Genomic DNA, 20,866 nt, shown 5'->3' on the forward strand with positions numbered 1-20,866 from the left:
TAAAAGCAAGCAGGAGTGGCTATATTAACATCAGATTAAATGAACTTCAGGGAAAAAAAAATACCTAGGACAGAGAGGGACATTTCAGAACAGTACAATGGTCAGTCTATCAAGAAGACATAACAATCCTAAATGCATATGTCAAGGTGCAAATACCAAACGGACACAACTAAAAGGGGAAACAGAAACTATAATCTACAATTATAGTTGGAGGACTTCAATACCTTTCTCTCAGCAACTGACAGGAAATCAGCAAGAATACAGAGGAACTCAACACCAAAAACCACATGGTTTAATCTGCATTTATAGAGCACTCCACCATAGCAGAATACATATTCTTTTTAAGCATCTAAAGAACATACATCAAGACTATATCCTAGGTCACACAGCAAATCTCAACAAATTTTAATTAATTATAATAATTCAGTGAGTATTCTCTGACCACAATGGACTCAAACTAACAACACCACAAACATAATAGGAAAATCTCCAAATACTCGTACACTAAACAACACATTTCTAAATAATCCATGGATTAAAGAGAAAATTTTAAAAAATTTAAAACAATGAAAATGAATATAAAACATATCAAAATGTATGGGAGGCAGACGAAGTTCTCTGAGGATAATTTATGGCATTAAATGCTTATATTAGACAAAAAAACTCTCAAATCAATAGTCTAAGCTGCCACCTTAAGAAACTAGAAAACAAGAGTAATGGAAAATCCAGACAGGCAGAACGATGTAAAAATAGAATGTAAAGAAATGGGATTGTACCTCCAAAGTGTCAAACACTATGGTGCGAACAGAAAAGTGAAAGCTGCCTTACATTTCACCATTGTCCTGCCCTTAGCGAAGCTTCTCTACAGCAGAATGTAGATTTAAGAGTTTTTCAACTAACGTGAATATTTTTAGTGTATGACACCCCTTCTTTCAAATGCTCCAAGTAAAATATTATTTACAACTGAAACCACCAAAATTCCTTTAAATGTAAATACGACTAGATTAAATGTATGATAAAAAGTGGGAAAAGCTAAATAAGAGTAAATGAAACCACAAGTAAAAAAGAAAAAAATAAATACAAAAGTAGAAAAAAAATAAAAATAGAGAAAAATCGATGAATCTAAAAGCTAGTTCTTTGAGAAAATTGGGAAAATTTATAAATCTCTAGCCTGATGGATTAAGAAAAAATAAAACACAATGACCAATATCAGGAATGAAGTGACAGTAGCTATAGATTCTACAGCTATTAAGAGGTTAATAAGAGAATATTATGAACAAATTTATACCAATTCAACAACTTAGATGAATGGACAAATTCCTTTAAAGCCACTCTACCAAAGCTCCCTCAAGAAGAAACAGATATCCTGCATGACCCTATAACTAGTAAAGACATTGAATTTGTAGTTAAAAACTTGCCCACAAAAAAAAAAAAAAAAAATAAGCCCAAATAGCTTCACTGGTGAATTCCAGCGAACATCTAAGATAGAACGAATACCAATTATACACAAACTCTTCCAACTACACATAAACCAAAGGGGAGAGAAAACCTCCCAACTAATTCTATAAGGCCAGTATTACTCTGATACCAAAACCAGACAGATAATAAAGAAAAGAAAGCTATGTATCAATATCTTATAAAGAGATATAAACTTCTAAAAAAAAAATCTTAGCAAATTAAATCCAAAAATATATTAAAAGGGTAATATATCCTGAATAAAGGAAGTTTGTCTCGGAAATGTAAGGTTGATTTATCATTTGAAAATCAATGTAATTTACCATGTTGAACTAAAAAAGAAAAAACACATGATTATCTTAATGGGTACAGAGAAATCATTTGATAAAATCCAACATCTATTCCTAAAAAAGTTCTCAACAACTTAGAATGGAGGGGAACTTCCTCAATCTTTTAAATGTCATCTATGAAAAACCTACAGCTAATATCATACTGAATAAGAAACTGAGTTTTCCCTTTGCCATCAGGAAAAATAGACATTTCTATTCATTTCTCTACTGGAGGTCCAAGCTAGTGCACTAAGGAAAGAAAAAGAAATAAAATGATTGAGACTAGAAAGGAAGAAAACCTGGAATGTACAAACTAGATACTAAGACTAATAAGAAAGGTAGTTTCAAGATATAAAACCAAAAAAAAAAAAAAAAATCAAGAGCATTTTTAGACAGTAGCAACAGATAATCAGATTGAAATTTTATATCTGCCATTATTAACAAGAGCCTCCAAATGTGAAATGTAGACTGGTTTTTATGAAGAAATTGACAACCTGATTTTAATATTCTAACGGACATGCAAAAGAAATAGAAGAGCTAAACAACTTTAAAAAGGAACAACAATATTGACACTACCTGACTTCAAGACTTATAAAGCTAAAGTAATCAAGACAGTGTGGTACTGGTATAGAAATAGACAAATAGATCAATGGAACAAAAACATATCCACACAAATGGGCAACTGATTTCTGACAAAAGTATAAAGATAATTCAGTGGAGAAAGGATCGTACTTTTCAACAAATGATGCTGGAACAACTATATACCTACATGCAGAAGAAAACAAGCAACTTTGATCCATACCTCATATCATGTACACAAAATAAATTAAAATGGTATGGGTCTAAATGTAAAACATAGCATTTAAAACTTTCTAGAAGAAAACATTGGAGAAAATCTTTGTGACATTGGGTTTGACAAGACATTATTAGGTACAACACTATAAAAAATTAGTAACTTGGCCTTCACCTAAATTGAAGATATTTGCTCTTTGAAAGACCCTGCTTGGAGAAGAAAATGACAAGCACAAACTGGAAGAAATATTTACATATTACATATCTGTCATAATATATAACCCAAGAATATATATAAAGATCTCTCACAACTCAAAAATAAGAACCAATCCAATAAAAAATGGGCAAAAGATCTGAATAGACGTTTTAGCATTTAAGATATATGAATGGCAAATAAGCATATGAAAAGATGCATTCAAGACATGATAATGAAAACTCAGTGACATACCAGTGCACACCTATTAGAATGTCTAAAATTAAAGCTCTGGCCATGCCAATTATTGATGAATACATGGAAGACCTGGAACTCCCATATACTACCAGAGTGAATGTAAAATATTACAACCACTTTCGAAATCAGTTTAACAGTTGCTTAAAAATAAGAGAGCTTAAAATTTAAAGATATTTATACTGTTTGGTAGATTAAAGTAACGGCATATTTACAGAAAGAGCAGGGGTGTGAGAGAAAAGATGATCAGAGGATCAATTCCAGAAGCCCAACAACCAACTAGTAAGTGTCGAGAAAAAGAAGAGAAAAAAATTATTAAACATGTAATATGAAAAATAATTTTCCATTTTTTAAGGACATATGTCATCATTAATGAAAAATAAACAGGCAACACCAACCATATCACCATGAAAATTGCAGAACATCAGGGCTAGGAGAAAATCTTAGATTTCATTATATCACAAAAGGCAAAACTAACAGGTCATGTAAAAAATGTCTTTAAAATTCTAGGTAAAAATTATTTCATACAGAAAGGGGACTCCAAATAGCCTAAATATTCTTGAAAAATAAGAACAAAGTTTGAGGACTCACATTTCTTGATTTTAATACTACTACAAGGATATATAATCAAAAAAACACGGTGCTGTTAAGGATGGATATATAGACCTATGGGATAGAACTGATATCCCCTAAATAAACCCTTACATGTATGGCCAATTGATTTTAATCAAGGAGGCCAAGACCATTCCATGGGGAAAGAACAATCTCTTCAACAAATGGTGCTGGGAAAACTACATATCCACATGCAACAAAATGAAATTGGACACTTATCTTACACCATATACAAACTTAACTCAAAATGAATTAAAGACCTAAATTTAAGAGCTAAAACTAAAAAATTCTTAGAAGAAAACATAGGGGCAAATCTTTATCACCTTGGATTTGGCAACGATTTCTTAAATATGATACCAAAAGCACATGCAACAAAAGAAAAAACCACATTAATCGGACTTTATTAAAATTAAAAGTATTTGTTCCTCAAAGGACACTATCAAAATTAAAGAAAAAAAATCCACAGAATGGAAGAAAATATTTGCAAATCTTCTATCCGATAATATCCACAATATATAAATAACTCTTACAATTCAACAACAAAAGCCCAATTTTTAAAATGGGCAAAGGACTTGAACAGACATTTCTTCAAAGAAGATATAAAAATGCCATATAAGCACATGAAAATACACTTAATATCACTAATCACTAGGGAAATGTAAATCAAAACTATAATGGGATACCACACTTCACACTTACTAGGATATCTATAATAAAACACACACACACACACACACACACACACACACACAGAAAATATGGGTGAAGATGTGGACAAACTGGAATCCCTGCACATTGCCAGTGAGAATGTAAAATGGTTTAGCCACTGTGAGAAGTTCCTCCAAAAGTTAAACAATTACCACACGACCCAGAAATTCCACTCCTGGGTATATACCCAAGAGAAATGAAAAAAGAAACTCAAACAGATACTTGTATGTCAATATTCACATTAACCGAAAGGTGGAAACAACCCAACTGTCTATCAACAGATGAATGAATAAACAAAATGTGGTATATACATAAATGGAATATTATTCAGCCATAAAAAGGAATGAAGTTCTGATACCTGCTGCAACATAGATAAACCTTTAAAAACATTATGCTAAGTGAAATAAGCCAAACGTAAAGGACAAAATATATGATTCCACTTATACAAAATCTCTAAAATAGGCAAATTTATAGAGAAAGTAGATTAGAGTTTACCAGGACCTGGAGGAAGGAGAATTGGGATGTTATTGCTTAAGGGGGGACAAGTTTTAGTTTGGGATGATGAAAAAGATTTGGAAATAGCAAAAATGGGTGCACAACATTATAAACGTAATTAATGCCACTAAGCAGAGGTTCCTAACCCTCAGGCTGTGGAACAGGGTCGCACAGTAGGAAGTGAGCAGGCCAGCGAGCAAAGCTTCATCTGTGTTCACAGCTGCTTCCCAAGGCTAGTATCACCACCTCAGCTCCACCTTAAATCCTCAGGCAATAGATTCTCATAGGAGCACCAGTCGCTGGTGCCAAAAGGGTTGAGGACCGCTACACTAAATGATACACTTTAAATGTTTAAAATGGCAAATTTTATATTTTATGTATATATTTTATGACAAAAACAACAAACAACAAAGGAAAACTGGGGCCCAGGAAACAAGTGATCAAACACCAGGAAACAAAAAGAATTCACAGGATGATGATGAAGAGAAGTTCCAGGACCAGAGAGACAGTAGTCTAGAAAGAAAAGGAAGCACTCCAGAAGTTGCAGGGTCAGAAAGAAAATGGACCAGAAAAATTATCTCATATGAGACCTACGGAATTGACGCCAGCTTGAGAATCAGCCTGGAACTTAGGCGTATCATGTTAGTATTTCTTGCATAGCGTTTCTTACCCACATCAACCTCAAACAAATTATTTCATAAAATATTATATTGACTCATTTCCTTGTCCAGCACTACTTCAAAAATCACAAAAGAAGCACAGTTCTCATGTACATGCAATTGATACACTTATTAACACAATCCTGGTAGGCAGCAATCATGAAATACCTACAAAGAAGAAAAATAATCAAAACACCTAGGCTTCATTAACAGGGTGAGTCCTTTGATTTTAGTGTCATTCATTCGAAAGGAAAGATGAAAAAGTCCTATTTAGAAAGCAATTTGAAATACTATACCTATTACCTAAAGAAAATCAGAAACATTTCCAAAGTACATTTATAGTATTTCTTACTTTATATCATATTGTGAAAAACACTCTAATAATTAAAAGCATCATCTGAAATAGGCAGAATTGCTTCCATTTTTTATACTATAAACAGTTGTTGTTAAGTAATATAATGCTATAAAAGTTCAAAAGAGACTATAAAACTTACCTGTTTAGACATATTTTCTGAAAATTTTGCTGATTTTTCTTTTAAAAATGTGAAAAGGTCTTTATAAATTGCACCTTTTCTGTCATAATTAATTTCCTCCTCATCATCTGTCTTGCCCTTTGGGAGAAAAAGTTTGGTGCTTTTATTTATGTAATAACAATATGAGAATCTGACCAATACATCACAACCCAAGCACACATCTCATTTTCTTCTCTAAAGGACCGCAGGTAGACATTACACATGAAATGTACAGGCGAACCCCTTCCCTCCTACCTTAATGGTACTATTCAATCACTTGTTCATTCAGCAAGTCCTTACTGCATACCTCCCATACACATCTAGGGCACTTTGCTACTGAGCAGAGAAGTCAGAGCTTCCTGCCCGCTGTAATCTAATATGAAAATACATTATGACTTCAAGAGCCTTTGACGAAGTCATAAACGGCCTTGAGATTAGAATGGCACCACAGAAAAGCCTGTTTCTAGTTATTGCACTGCTCTTGTTCTGTGTGTAGTGTGGCTGCTATAGGCTTATATTCTAGTTTTGATCTATATATACGCAACCACCATCTGTCCCTCTGCCTCTGTCTCTTCTTGGAACGTCACTTATATATATACATACCTGTATATATATAAAAACATATATGTATATATAACTGTAGTGTTATACATTTTGTTGTAGTTACTGAATAGTTTCGTGTTCCCTGCCTTTCATTTTTAAGCTGAGAGGAATACTTAGATGTTTCCAAATCAAATAAAGTTGTCTGTAGATCAATAGCCTTTTACAGAAGCAAAGGTTCCTTGTCCCACTCTAGAAGGTCAAAGGAAATCATTCTTTTTTTTTAATTTCTCATTTCCTCATTTGAGATTTCACTTTTCTAAAGTATCAAAACGAACCAAAAGCAACATCATATTTAGGTCGTCTCCTTTGTTTACGAAGAAATAAGTGTCGTGCTGATAAGAAAAGCACCCAAGACATGTCAGAAGAGGTGTCCACAAGTAATCGAGAAGACAGCACCAGCATTTTGATACGAACCCAAGCTGAAGTGTGACAGCTCTCCAAGCAGTCCCCTGTGATAGCTGAGACCCCATTTAGGATTTGGGTCCCCCGGTAGAATTCTGGTGAGTCCCAAAATTACACAGAAGATATCGAGGGCAGGGTGTTGCAGAGGAGAAAGCTGAGCTCCTTCTAGCTAAATTCAGTGAACAGGTATGAGACTGGAAACAAAGGTTTTTAATCCAGAAGATTCAGGAGGCTCTATGTTGTTTCTCTCACGTCTCGAAGCCCGCCCATCCCCACTCTGCTTTGTGATACTTGGGCTGGGAATCTGCAAAACTGTGCTTCTCCTTTGCCAGGCTCCCTTCAGTCAGCCAAAGTGAAAGGAAGCCTGGAAGAAGGAGAAGGGACATGCTCCCTCCTACTTGTCCCTGTTCCTGTTAGTCACCCCAGCAACAGCCTCCCTCGCCCCGGCAGTGGCAGTTGCTTCCAGTAGCAACAGTTGGTTCTAATTTCCAGAGTTTTTTTTTTTTCCCTGTAGTCCTAGCACAAGGCTCATCACAACCCCTCAGAAATACCATCATCAGCCGACCGGGGCACCATCTTCAAAGATATGGGTCTCAGCTCTGCCAAGATCCTTCTCTGAGCTCCTAAGAGGGCAGCACTCCTTATTCAGAGGTCTGGGTCTCAGTTTCATGAAGACCACCTGAACTCCAAGGGGACCAGCACTGCTGACCATTCCTCAGAGTTACTGTAAGTCCCAGTGCTGTGGGGGTCCCTCCTCTGAGCTCCTAAGGGACCATCACCAAGGCAAGCAGGGTCTACTCTCCAGGAATCCAGGTTGCAGCTCAGTAGGGCCCTCCTCTGAGATCCTAAGGTACCAGCACAGCCCCCTCCCCAGACATCTGGGGCCCAGCCTCAGGGGGCACTTCCTTCAGGCATCCACATTGTGATGACCCCTCCTCCCCTTCCCGTTGTCCCCTCTACTCCTAGGGCAGAAGCTGCAGTTATTGCTTCTGCATTACCTCAGTGCTCCTTTTTTTGCCTTTTCTCCCCTTCAACACTTGTGTTTTCATTTTATAAAGTGTAATGAGTCACTTCAAAAAGCCATTTCTTAGAAGAATGACTGAATGACGTGCAGTGGGGAACACTGGGTCTAATTCTGAGGTAATTTCGGATTGGCCCAGCAAACACACACAGCAAAGGGATCTGCCTGAATCCCACAGAACAGGACTTCATTTTCCATGGCCATTGGGATTCAATCCTGGAGACATGCCTGCACTCATAGGGACCAAGCTAAGCACCGAGGTCAATACTGTTTTGTTTTGTTTTTTTTTTTAATTACTTACGCCATTTAAAAACACTCCTTCTGTGCTACAGGTAATGCACAAAGTTTCAACATCATGTGGCTTCACCAGCACATAACAAATTTCTCCATGAATTTGTCTCCAAGGTGGGGCTCGACATCCATTTGAAAATTCATAATCTGAAACCAATTATCAATCAATTTAGAGTTTTATAAAATACACTGACTCAAAAAAAATTAAAATTGTTTTCATTTCCTTAAATATTAAATTCCAGTGTAGCTAATGAAGCATTTTGAAAACATAACTATGAAAAAATATATATAACATAAGTGAACCTGAGAAGATATTAACCTGAGGTATATTCGATAGATTCCAAAACTGTTTGTTCTCCTTTTCCCGAGAAACGTTTGAGCAGCTCTATATCATTCTTAACAGTTACTGGATTTAAACATATTTCTCTGAAATAAATGTTTAGAAATCCATTTTAAATACAACAAAACCTACAGAAAATACATGAAAACATTCCATTATGTTAAGAGGAACATCTTTTTTTTCAATTAAAATTGCGGATAAATTATATGACAAAATTAGTTAATTTTAGTCATGTTATCTCATAATGGTGTGAAACCATCAAGGAATTAGTGACTTGTGTATTCAATGTAATATTAAATATACTTAATATTCACTGTTTCTTAATGTTAATAATACTATAAACACTAGAAAAATGAATGTTTTAAACTTGACAAACTCTACATGATATTTGTATTATAATTTAATAATTTATCTGAGAGCTTTAAGAGACTTTGAAAATTCTAAGGCCACTTAATGTCTACAGAATTAGATGAAATCCCACTACAATGTTTTAGCAATGTTTACTGAAAATTTTAATTTTTAGGACCAGAAATGTCCATGCAATAAACTAAAATTTCGTTTCAATAAAATTGAATGTTAAATCAATAGCAATAACTTCCATATTTTATTTTTCGTTTTTTTTAATTCCCTAAAACTCTGAAAGCACTTTTTGTAGCTAATTTCTAGAGGTTTCTTTTTTTAAAAGACTCACAATGAAATATGTTTTAGAGAATAATTGAGGAGATGCAGATCCAGTTGCTTAAGCAGTATGGCAATCCTTATCTTAATTTCACTTTCAGGATCATCATCTTTGGCAATTTTATCAAGAATTTCTAATATTGATGAGTCGTCTTTCATTACATTATAATCCAAGCCCAGGATTTTTGCTATGAGATTTCTGTTAGCTGACCAAAAAAAGTAAACAAAAATTACCTACTTGTCTCATATTACAAGAAACATACAGATGAACAAATCCTTTGAAGCCCAGTCAAATGGGTTTCTTCAAGTTTTCTCTGATCAACTCAGAGAGTTAATCTCTACTTCTCAGATACACTGTACTTAGGAACTTTCTTTTACTTTTTGAGAAGTTCTACCTTGTATTGTAATATCATCTATATATGTCATCTCCCTAATAGGACAAATGCCAAGACATTTTTTTAGGTGACCATGAGACACTATTCAGAATAGGCATTCAATTAATATATTCAATATTAAATCGAAGATAGAGAAATACCGGTCTTAGAAAAAGCATTACTAGAAGTGTGTGTGTGTGTGTGTGTGTGTGTACCAGTGCTCAGTATTTACAATGCTTTCTTTCCAAAACAGCTTGCTTCCCTTAGCCTACAGATCTCCTGCCAGCCTTTTCCACCTGTTCAAACTGCATATATTTTCAATGCCTTTTGATGTTAGAGGTAGAAAAACAAATCTAGCCAGTGTTTACACACATACCAAAATTATAGTGAAAAACTCATGAGAAAGGCTGACGGAGATGTGAGAGTTGTACCCAGAGATGCTGAAAACAGACTTTGGTAAAGGTTAAACTACATATATGATTTAAAATGAGGGAGAAAAGGGCGGAACCATGTTTAGAAAGAAAGAATTCAAGTCAGGTGAAATATGTAGCCATTCGGACGGGGAGGAGAAAAATGCCTATGGGACTAATTCAGAAAGCTTGACCTGATTGAAATGAAGTACAGAAATGCCATTCACTCTTCAACAGGAAACGGGCTAGGCCACCAGAAAACGGAAAAGGCACAGGGCTGAAGAAAGACTGCATGAGGGTAGGTGTAAGGAAAGGAGACCCAGAAATCAACTACTTATTGAGCATCTCAACTTATCAACCTTATGGCTGTTATCTATAAAGACTTAAAAAAGCTGATACTAGGTGAATTCTAGAGAAAGACATAAAAGTGACTCCCAAATTACCAGGTACTCTGCAATTTGCACCTAAAACTAAGAGTTGTACCTAGAACCCTTACAGAAAGGGCAAAATGCAGCAAAGGATACGCATCTAGCCAAACCAGATATACAGCAGTCTATGTATTAAGTTTACATACTGAGTTTAATGAACAATCATGCCCCTATTAACTATATTCTTGAATTCAGCTTTACTCTCAAGATTTAATTCCTCCTCATGGAAGTAGCTTTGGTGTACAGAAGAGCCTAATAAGGAAAGGCAGGCAAGAAATAAAAGGAGATTGCTGCCCTAAGGGATGCATCTTAATTTATTTTTTTTTAAAGGGGAAAGACCATTTTCTCACCTCACAGCCATGGACAGTGGCAAAGAATCTGAGAGGCAGGACTCAGGTACCTATGCCTGGGACCCACTGATCAGATGGTTTCAAGGAAGCAAAACACATACACAACATCTTTAGGTATTTCTCATAAGAAATATTTAGAGCACAATGATAACAGGCAATTGATCACATTCTTCTTTGGAGAGTAGATGATTAGATAATAATGAGCACATTATATATCCCTAAAGAAAAGGAAAAATATTTCCCATTGACTGACTGTAACTATCACAGAAGGTTGTGTAGTCCACAATGGAATAAGTTTGAGGCAAATGGAAAGTGATGTTATTATGTGCTAAAGGAAGAGCCCACATTCATTTTAAAGGAAATAGGTCATCATCCATCACAACGGTCTGTGAGGGGAGAATGTGGATTCCGGTCCTGGACATCTGTCTTCTCTTCTGACGTGGACCTTAAAGGCTACAGGCCTCGGGTTGTTCCAGAAGCTAGGAAAGATCTCTTTAAAACGCATGCTAAAATTAGAAATCTAGAAGCTTACTAGTGGTAAAGTATTAGGCCTTTTATTTTAAAGTAGAAATTTGATATTAGCACAACATTTCAGCCAAGGAAAATTAATGACATTTTTATGAAGCTGAACATATGACTTTTTACCTTTTAGGTTATAGAATTTTTTTCAAGATACTGTAACAAATGATTTTGCCCCAGGATTATGTTTCTAAAAGTTCAAATAACAGACTGGAGTGTAAATATCACCTTCAAGACATGCTTGTGTTTCCTTCAGCTTTGTATCTCTGGCAATATATAACAAGTGTGACAGCTGCCCAAAGCTCCTAATTTTAATTAGTGGTACAGAGAGAAATAGCAAAGGCTGTCCATTTTTATCAACTTCTTCTGATTTGACTGTTGTTGCACTAAAAATGAAAAAAAAAAAAAATCGAAAGCTTCAGGTTACCTGAATGCCAGTAGAAGCTAAATTTAAATTATTTTGGCAAATTATTCCCATATCTCATTATAAAACAGAGAATATAAATACCTCTTGCTAGAAGCTTATTTTCTTTTTTCCACCTTCCTCTACACTCAGACCCTTAAAATCCCCAAACTTATTAGCAATCATAGTGAGCAATATAAAATATATCCAGAAAGAAAATTTTGTGAATACCTACATGAACTGTTTTTGTTTTCCCAAGAATGCACTGGACAGCTTTAAAAAATCACTGATTCCACAAAACCATTTGTGTTTTGAGGACTTCTAATGTTATTTTATTTATAAAATTTTTACACCAAGCAATTAGTGGTTAGAAATTTTCTTGGCTCCTCTGTGTTTGTGAACAAAAAAACTATGAAAAAAAAAAAGGCACACTAGATCCTCTCTGCAGATTATTTTCCCACTCCAAACCCCTTAATTTGGTTTTCTTTAAGATCAGAAATGATTGGGTCTCTCAGATCTGTGTTTCCCTCCATTTTAATGATTTTTTTTTATTGTTGAAATTAAAAAAATATTAAGATCTTTTTATGGCAGTGATATTTCTATAGATTTCTACCCCCTTACAACATTAATTAAATCACTTAGGCTTTTCATTACATACTAATTTCCCTGCAAAATGGCCCACATCTTAAGACCTGATTTAACATATTTAAAATTGTAATGCAGATAGATGCGAAATGTTGATAGTTCATCAGAAAAAGTAAATCTGATACAGACTATCTACTACCAATCCGATATCACTAGAAACAAAAGGGCAGAAACTATGGGAGGCTCCACGTCCTAATCCCTAAAACGTGTGATGATGGCACCCGACATAGGAAAAGGGACTCTGAAAATGGATCAAGTTAAGGATCTTGACACGGGGAGACTACTCTGGAATACGTAGGTGGGCCCAATGTAATTGAAAGAGTCTTTGGAAGAGGCAGGCAGAGAGTCAAGTCAGAGAAGGCAAAGTGACCATGGAAACAGAGGTCAGAGTGATGCAGAGCCATGAGCCAAAGAATGCAGGCGACTCTAGAAGCTGGAAAAGGCAAGAATGAATTTTCCTCCAGCCCCCAGAAGGAACACAGCATTACCGACACCCATTTTAGCCTTGCAGGCTCATTTTAGATTTTTCACCTCCAGAACTGTAAGATAATAGAGCTGTGTTGTTTTAACCTGTTAAGTATGTGGTAATTTGTTACAGCAGCAATCTGAAGCTAAGACAGGGACTTTTATTAGTCTTGCCCACTGTTCTGTTCCCACTATTTCACATAGTAACTGCACAGAGGGTGGTCAATAAATTCGAGGAATGAATGAATGAATAAAATGTTTTTAGACTTGCCAGTGATGTATATTCTGTACAAAATGGATATTTTCTCTAAAATAAAGCATTTGGAGAAATGTCCTTAGGATTGAAGAGATCTCTTAAAGGCCTGTATCAGGGTTGGGTACTCATGCTAAGTGGATGGTGAGAGAACTAAATTACAGGCTGAATGAAAGCCAACAATAGCAAGCTACTTAACTTAGGAAAATGAAACTCCTGGTGAGAAACAGAACTGTAGGGCACAGGTGACATTTATCAGTGCTCCTACAGGTTTCAGTTGAAACCTGTAACTTAACAGAGCCAGCCAGCTACAGGGAGGATGTGGAAGAGCAGGTTTGAATTTCTGGGTTCGCAGTTTCCCACGTCTGAAAAAAAGCGCTCTTTAAAAGAAAAACACTGCACCCACCACGTGAAGCTCAAGAACAATGTGCTGTGAATGAAGTCCCCCAATCTAAACCAAGAAACTTCTACACTGAATTGGGGAAGGGAGCTGAAAATACGAAACGGGAAAAATGTACTATTTATTTAATCCCCAGTGTCTGTCTGCTTTAGTGTCCAGAACATAGTAATTACTCAATAATGCCATATCTAAATAGTAACATAGGAAATAAGGCTAGAATTGAGAAACTATTTAGTAATTCCTCAGGGATGAAAAACAGAGCCCAATAACAAAAGTTATGGCCACTGATCCTAACACGATGACTTAGAAATTTTACCAAAATACAATACTTTAAGGCTAGAGATCATGTAATTCAGCCCTTCATAATACTGATCAGAAAACTATGAACCAGAAAGGTATGAATTATGAGTAAAGTGTGCACTGCAGTTAGGAAGAGGGCCATGGCTCAGGCATCCTGATTTCTCATCCATACAGAAAATTTACCAGGATATAACTTTGTCCTAACTCATACATATCACTGAGACACAGCAGAGCATGATTCACAACTAAAATACTAATACTAAAGGAAATATGATTCAAAAATCATAGTTCTATCAGAGAAAAAGAGAAAAGAACAGGTAATAACATTTTTACAAAGTGATTCTAAAAGTTTATCCAATTTATAAATTTCCCAAGCCAGGTTCTAGAGAGTCAAAACGTCTCAGCTCCGTGTCCCATCTACGGAAGGTGTGACCATTGAGTTGTCCATCCTTAGTTTACGGTGGATTTGGGCTTCATTCTGAGGCATTTTAGGAAGATTATTAATCTCATCCTGTTTGACAAGAACAAAAGTAATTGAAAATGGTAATAAAGAGACCTGATTTCCATTAAAATGAAAGTAGAGCTATCCCCCTCAAATTGAACATGGAGAGAGAATGACAAATGTTATTACAGATCAATAGCTGTACACTGGGAATGACTCTAAAGGAACAAAAGGAAATATGCAATATATAAAAAGTGCTGTGCCTATGTATTCAGTTAAAGCAACTACACAAAAGGAAAGATCACTGATGAAATGTAAAAGCTTTTCAGTTTGTAACTAAAGGATCCGTTTCAATGTCAGATACTGATAAGCCTAATTCAGAAGTAGGCTAATCAGACTTTTACTGACCACTACACAGAATACCTTTGGAGATGCACAATATCAAATGAGAAGGGAGGCCACAAGTATAAATATATGCCCTAAAATATCAGCAGAGATCAACAAAAGGGGAAGCTTATCCACTTACTTTCAGTGTAGATTAAACTGACTTGGTTTTGCTATGAGAGGCCTGACAGAATCTTTAGAAATAATAATCTGTTTTTACTCTAAAATATACAAAGATATTCCTTTTTGGTAGAAATACAGAGACTGTAAATTCAAATCTTTCATGATGACTTTGGCCATCCACGTGCACTTACAGACCTGAATCCTATCTGGAAAGCGGCAGCTTCCCACTCTAACTAAATGCATAAATGGTGCACTCCGGGCCAGCAGCTAAGAAAAAGAGTGCATGTGAACCAAAGAATAAGGTCGTTGGGGCTGTTTAAATAATATATTCTTCTGCCCATTGAGGCATCTCTGGTTTACATCACTTGTTATGTTGCTAGACGTGGTAAAGTCCGAGTGGCTATGAGTTGCTGACAGTTTTCTGGTTGGTGGGGAGAACAAGGAACGTGATGAAGACCTGCATGTAAAAGCATTTGGTATTTTCCATTATTACTAAAATCTCAGCTATATTCTTTGCTTCTTTGGGGCAATCAGTACCTACCTGGTTTTCATCGGGCCACATATACGTGGTTTGCTCCAAATACAACAAGCACTATCAGACCCTTCTTCATCCTTTCCAACATCAAAGATATCATCAATAAAAGTCACAAACAAGAATGATGGATAGAAAACTTGGCCCAAGGATAAGCTGCATAGTACATTTGACAGAGGAATACAGGGTAGTTGGTTCAAAGCATACATGGTGTCAAAACGTCAAAACATCCTGCTTAAGAGGGAACACTGTACATGAAGACTGTATACAGATGTAAGAATGGAAATAAAGCAAAAAAAAAAAAAAAAAAGAAAGAAATTGGACAAGGATACAGAAGGAGAAAGAGTAATACATTTGAGGTGTGTGTGACAGTCCACCTAACTAGGCCCCAGACGTGGTCATGTTTGTACCTGGAAAACAAAATACAGAGGCAAGATACAATGACCATCTTGATATGCGTCTAACATCTGCTTTAAATCTATCTTTGTACTAAGTTTATATGCAAAACCAAAGAAAAGAAGATCAGAATGCCAGAAGTGGAGAATAAACCGAGGCTGACGAAAACAAGAGATTTTTGAATTTATGTGTATTTATCATATGTAATTATGCAATTTATATAAACACATAGTTTTTAGGTATGTTCAAAGGAGAAATTAACAGCTCATTGTTTGAAGTGGAAGTAGGATTTTTTTTAAATCTCGGATTTGGAAAGTTCTCATTTGAGGGCGATGTTAATTGCTAGGCAATCTCTTCCTTATATTGAGCAAAATTTACCAGTCTCCCTCTGCCACCGCAGGAATTGGTAGATTTAGATATCAGAAGATATGTCTACCTCAGAGGCCACAAAAGCAATGCCTACTGGCTTCTGGCAGACAGTGTGGATGAGGTCAAAGGCCAGACATCAAACAACGGCTAATGTTAGGAGTGTGGTGAGTTGGAGAATGCATTCCCTATCAAAAGAAATTCAAATTCAATTGAAAGTTAGTGCGCTAACCAAACAAAATACCCTCAGATTTCACCTACGTGCCTCCAGTTCGTTATCCCTGGGTCAGAAGATTCCTGAGATTTATAGATGTTAAATTACCTGTCCCAAACTCATAACCAATCAATAAAAATGTGTACGATAAAGATAAGCAATTCTAGAAGCAATTCACTGGCTTACCTGACAACATAACCTGATTTGAATGCTGAGGGGTCCAAATTTGTCTTCCATTCAAGTGGTTCTACAAAAACATATTTTGCTTCTTGGGGATGTTTATAGATAAAACACTCCACAAACATAATAATCTCTTTTACTATCGCTTCATTTAACGGAGTAACTGCCAGGGTTCCAGCTCCATATCTGGCCGCAGTCCACTGCGCTGATCTGGTCAGCGCCACGCCCATGGGATCCGAGAACGCTCCGATCTGAGCTTAGCACACGCGCTACAGCAGAGGAGAGTCAGAAAGAGACGACAGCATCCACATTTGCACTGGAACGTTTTTCAATAGTTTAAGCTAATAAATATTACCCAACCCGCATTCTACTTATTTGATTTTTTAAATTGTCTTCGATTTAATAAAACAGTTAATTTTCACTGAACCAGCTTTAAATAAAACAGACTAGTATTGAAGGATTTTCCAATCTCTGCCTGGAAATGAATAACTGCTTTCTCATTTCCCCAGGGCCTAAGAGAGAACGTTTAGAAAACAGAAAGAGAAAACGCCAAGAGTGGAAAAAAACATTGGCCTTTGATTCGTACCTCTGCTGGGGCTGGAGGTTAAGTGAGCTGGGCCACACATTGTTTAGAACTGTTATTACATTGAACTGTTACCCTGACTTTCTTACAGTCATCATATCTGCATCAGTGCAATGATGACTGAGGGCATGATTCTGGGAGCTCTGAAAGTTCCCCAAGTGCCTTCTGTATTAATAAGAAATAGAATAAGAACGTTACTGTGAAATACAATTTTAGTTTTTTTCTGAAAATTGGTATAGTATGCATTGTTCCTTTTCACTAGAGTATGGGAACAATCTAAATACTATCCTCTCTGCCCATGTGTCCTACCCAGAAAATTTTATTGTCATTCGTAACCTTCTTAAGATCAAATGTGAAAGAACAAACGAGAGTCTTTTTAGGCTGTTTATCTAAATTGGTTACCAAAACGGTCTAGCTTTAAAATTTAAAGACATTCAAATGAAATAAATTTTGCTTTCGCTAAATAGAAATTAATCTTTAAGAGAGTTTTAAAAGGATAGTATTATCTGTAACTTTAATAAGAACCAAGTTAGAAAACAAGTTCTGACATTCATAATGGATATTTATGGCTTTTTTCCAGATAATCTATAATTGCTTGTTTCCTCATTTATAACACGGATCATTAAAATCTTTCTTCCAGGATATTAGAATGGTTATAAAGTTAAATATTGACTATAATTAGCTTCATTCTCTCATCATTATTACAAAAGCACAGAAATAGCAAGACTCTACAGAAATGACTTGGGCATTTTACTTTCTGTACTGTATTGTCTTGAAATCCAGTAACAGGGACATCTACATCAGAGGTTCACAGTGGGGCAGTACTGCCTGCTGAGAAGCAGAAGTGCCATACAGGCGTTTCATCATCAAAAGGATAGGAAGGGGGCATTATTGGCATTTAGTGATAAGGATCAAGAATGCCAGAGCTCCTGCAATGTGAAGGACAGTACCCCAGACAAAAGAATTCTGCGGCAATCTCCAGGCATCTAGAAAGTAAAACACTTCAGGTAAGTAAACCCTGCTCCTAGAACCTAGCTCCACTGTACAAATAATCACAGGTTTTTTTTCACAGTTTTAATATGCACTGGATTTTCCAGGATTGCAACTATCATATAAATCAAAGAAAGGTTATACATACTTGTTTTATATGGAACCTTACCAAGAGCTAAGCATTTTGGAAAACCATGCCATTGATGGCAATATTATTCACATAACTTAAGTTTCAATGACATGTCTGTATCCGTTTGCACTAGGAGCTACTGCATGGAGAGTAATTCTATGTAAAGCTGGAGCATCTGACTACTTCATTATATATTCAGTGTAGTAGTATCTAACTATTGACATACTGATCTTTTATTACAATTATTTTCCTTTTAATTTTCCTTTATTTTACAGTTAGGGAGCCACTGATACTTAAAACTATGCACATATGTAGAATTATTACCTAAGATTTTGATTTCAGCTATTCTGGGGGAATAGCTGAAGCAAACATTACAATATATGTGCTATCGAAACCCGAGTGGATCACATAGGATTGAGAACTGATATATGTATATATGTACATATTTATGTATATGTACATATAAAAGGGCTAGTAAAATAAAATGTGTACAATTACGGTATAAATTTGTTCTGTGCATTTAATGTGCAATTCTATCGTGAGATGTCAAACACAGAAGCATGAACTGATGTGTATGTGTGACACTCTTGAGTTTCCCGGTATTATGAAAATAAGTGCAAACTAAGAATAAGTTCAAATGGCTTCCTATCTTATACAGGGAGGCTTAGGTGGACAGTTCTGTTTGTTTTTAATCTTAAGCATAACACTTGTTTTGGTGATCTTATAAAGCTATAGCATGGGCATCATTTTCCTTCTTGTACCTTTTTAAAGTAAGATATGAAATTACATAGATTGCATAAGACTGTGGCAGTCAACATACCACATAGCAACTACCTGGAACACTTTAAAAAGAACTAAGATGTGCAAAAAATTCTTTTTATCATGATACATTTTTATAGAAATTTAAGTGAAACGTATTTGAATCTCTTCAAATTGTTTTCCTGGATCTAGTAAACCAGGAGCTTCAGCAACAGACAGATTTGATTTGAGAAGAATGGTTAGCAAAAGGCCTAAGAAAATCTCAGGGAGGGGGTGCCTATGTCCATCCCAAAGAAGAGACCATGTATAAGAAGACTTAGAAAGAGAGATACTTAGAAAGCCTAACTTAATGAAGTATAAAAACAGGGTAATCTGGTGTTATTTTCATCTTAAATATGAGAAATTTCAATGGTTTCTTAATTTACCAAGAGAACTGAAGCTACAGCACTTATTCAATTAATTCTAAGGTGTTCAAAAATGGTCAGTCATTATAATTCAGGAAAAAATACAAAAATTAACACTTTTTATCAAGACAGGCAGCTCAGTTTCTACACACTGCCAATCCTTGAGTTCTTTTGGCCTAAGCACCATGGTTACAATAAATACATATGAATACGTAGTGCATATCTTTGAATTACAGTGAGTTTTTAAAAAGTTTAACTAGTGAAAGGAAAAAAGTTTCTGGGCGTGTATTTCCATAAACTGAGAATCACTTTGCACTCATTTTCTCTAATAGAGATAATAGGAATTTGTTTTTCTGAGGGTAAGTGCAAGCTTCCAGTTATCATTAATTAAATAAAATCCACTTATGAATAATTTCTGTAACACCTAAGCAGAAGCAAATTGAATTCTTTATGAGGCTAGGGAATGTAAGCAACCACTCTGAGAACTAGAAATGTGGCTGGTAACATGGACTGGGAGTCAGTGCATACGCCGGCATTCTGAGAATGACGAAGCTATACAGTGAGACTTGCAGAAAAATCAAAATTTCAGAACTGACATGAAGCCCGTCGGAGTTCGAGTATAATCGTCCGAGGGTGTGGGGTACGGGGTACAGGCGGGAGGAAGCAGACAGCGAAGATAGTACAGAGAGAAGGAGGCAAAGTTGCAAAGGCCGAGGAGAAAGGCGAAGAGGGCGAGAGCAGGGAGGCGCCGGGAAAGTAGAGATAGAGGGTCAGGGAGGAGATACGGTCCGGGCAGGGTGGGGAAGGGGGCGCAGGGGCGAAGGAGCAGGAGGGCCCCAGGTCCCAGCAGGCGCCAGGTATCTGTAGGGAAGCCCCGTGTGGGAGAAAGAAGGGGAGGAGACAGCGCTCGGGCCCGAGGACAGAACGGGAACACGATGAGAGGGACAGAAGCGAGACCCGTGAGCTGCCCCCTTTTCTCGAACAACGCGACGGCTGCAAAGAGCCGGGCGCAGGCCGAAGGGCGGGCCCGCGGGAGCAGCGAGCCCGGTGCGGCGGCCCCGCGCCCGCGCCCTGCACTCACCTGCAAAGCCCGGCTCGGCGCCCACCACGCGCCCCGCGCCGCTCCCGCGCGCCCGCCGGTTGCTAGGACGCGAGGTAAACACCTGGGGCCCCGGCTGCGCGCAGAGCGTCGCCGCCCGCGCAGGAAGGCGCCGAGCCCGCCCCCGGCGCGGCCACGTGGAGAGGGCGCCCTGAGCCTGCTCCGACCGCGGCCGCGTGCGCCGCGCGACCTCGTGCTCCCGCCGCGCCACGGCGGGTCCTGGAGACGCCGGGCTCGTGCGGGGCTCCACGGGCTCCGCACCCGCTGCTCCCCGCTCGACCCTTCCCTGGAAACAGTGTTATTCAGCCTCCTTCGAGGACTCTACCCGACTAACTCCATCAGGTGGGACGTGTTTACCTTAATGAAAGTCAC

At 37.1% G+C, this 20,866-nt stretch overlaps 1 protein-coding gene across 5 annotated transcripts in view; it reads right to left on the reverse strand.

Annotated features, from left to right (window-relative positions):
• Positions 1 to 20,562, reverse strand: part of ODAD2 (outer dynein arm docking complex subunit 2) — a 138,350-nt gene extending 117,788 nt beyond the window's left edge. For 2 of the 5 annotated variants that reach the window (XM_039839672.1, XM_039839671.1), the window contains exons 1-7: positions 20,477 to 20,562; positions 16,536 to 16,798; positions 11,655 to 11,812; positions 9,359 to 9,551; positions 8,647 to 8,753; positions 8,338 to 8,474; positions 5,993 to 6,109 (exon numbers count right to left, since the gene is read on the reverse strand). In XM_039839672.1, coding sequence (XP_039695606.1) covers positions 5,993 to 6,109; positions 8,338 to 8,474; positions 8,647 to 8,753; positions 9,359 to 9,551; positions 11,655 to 11,812; positions 16,536 to 16,759 — 936 coding nt within the window. In that variant the 5' untranslated portion in view covers positions 16,760 to 16,798; positions 20,477 to 20,562. Of the gene's footprint in view, positions 1 to 5,992; positions 6,110 to 8,337; positions 8,475 to 8,646; positions 8,754 to 9,358; positions 9,552 to 11,654; positions 11,813 to 16,535; positions 16,799 to 20,476 lie in introns of those variants that run through there. The other 3 variants (XM_039839673.1, XM_039839674.1, XM_039839675.1) reach the window with 3 other exon arrangements.
• Positions 20,563 to 20,866: the final 304 nt, after the last annotated feature.

This window comes from Pteropus medius, unplaced genomic scaffold (genome assembly GCF_902729225.1).
Source record: "Pteropus medius unplaced genomic scaffold, Ma_sr-lr_union100, whole genome shotgun sequence".
NCBI lineage: Eukaryota > Metazoa > Chordata > Mammalia > Chiroptera > Pteropodidae > Pteropus > Pteropus medius.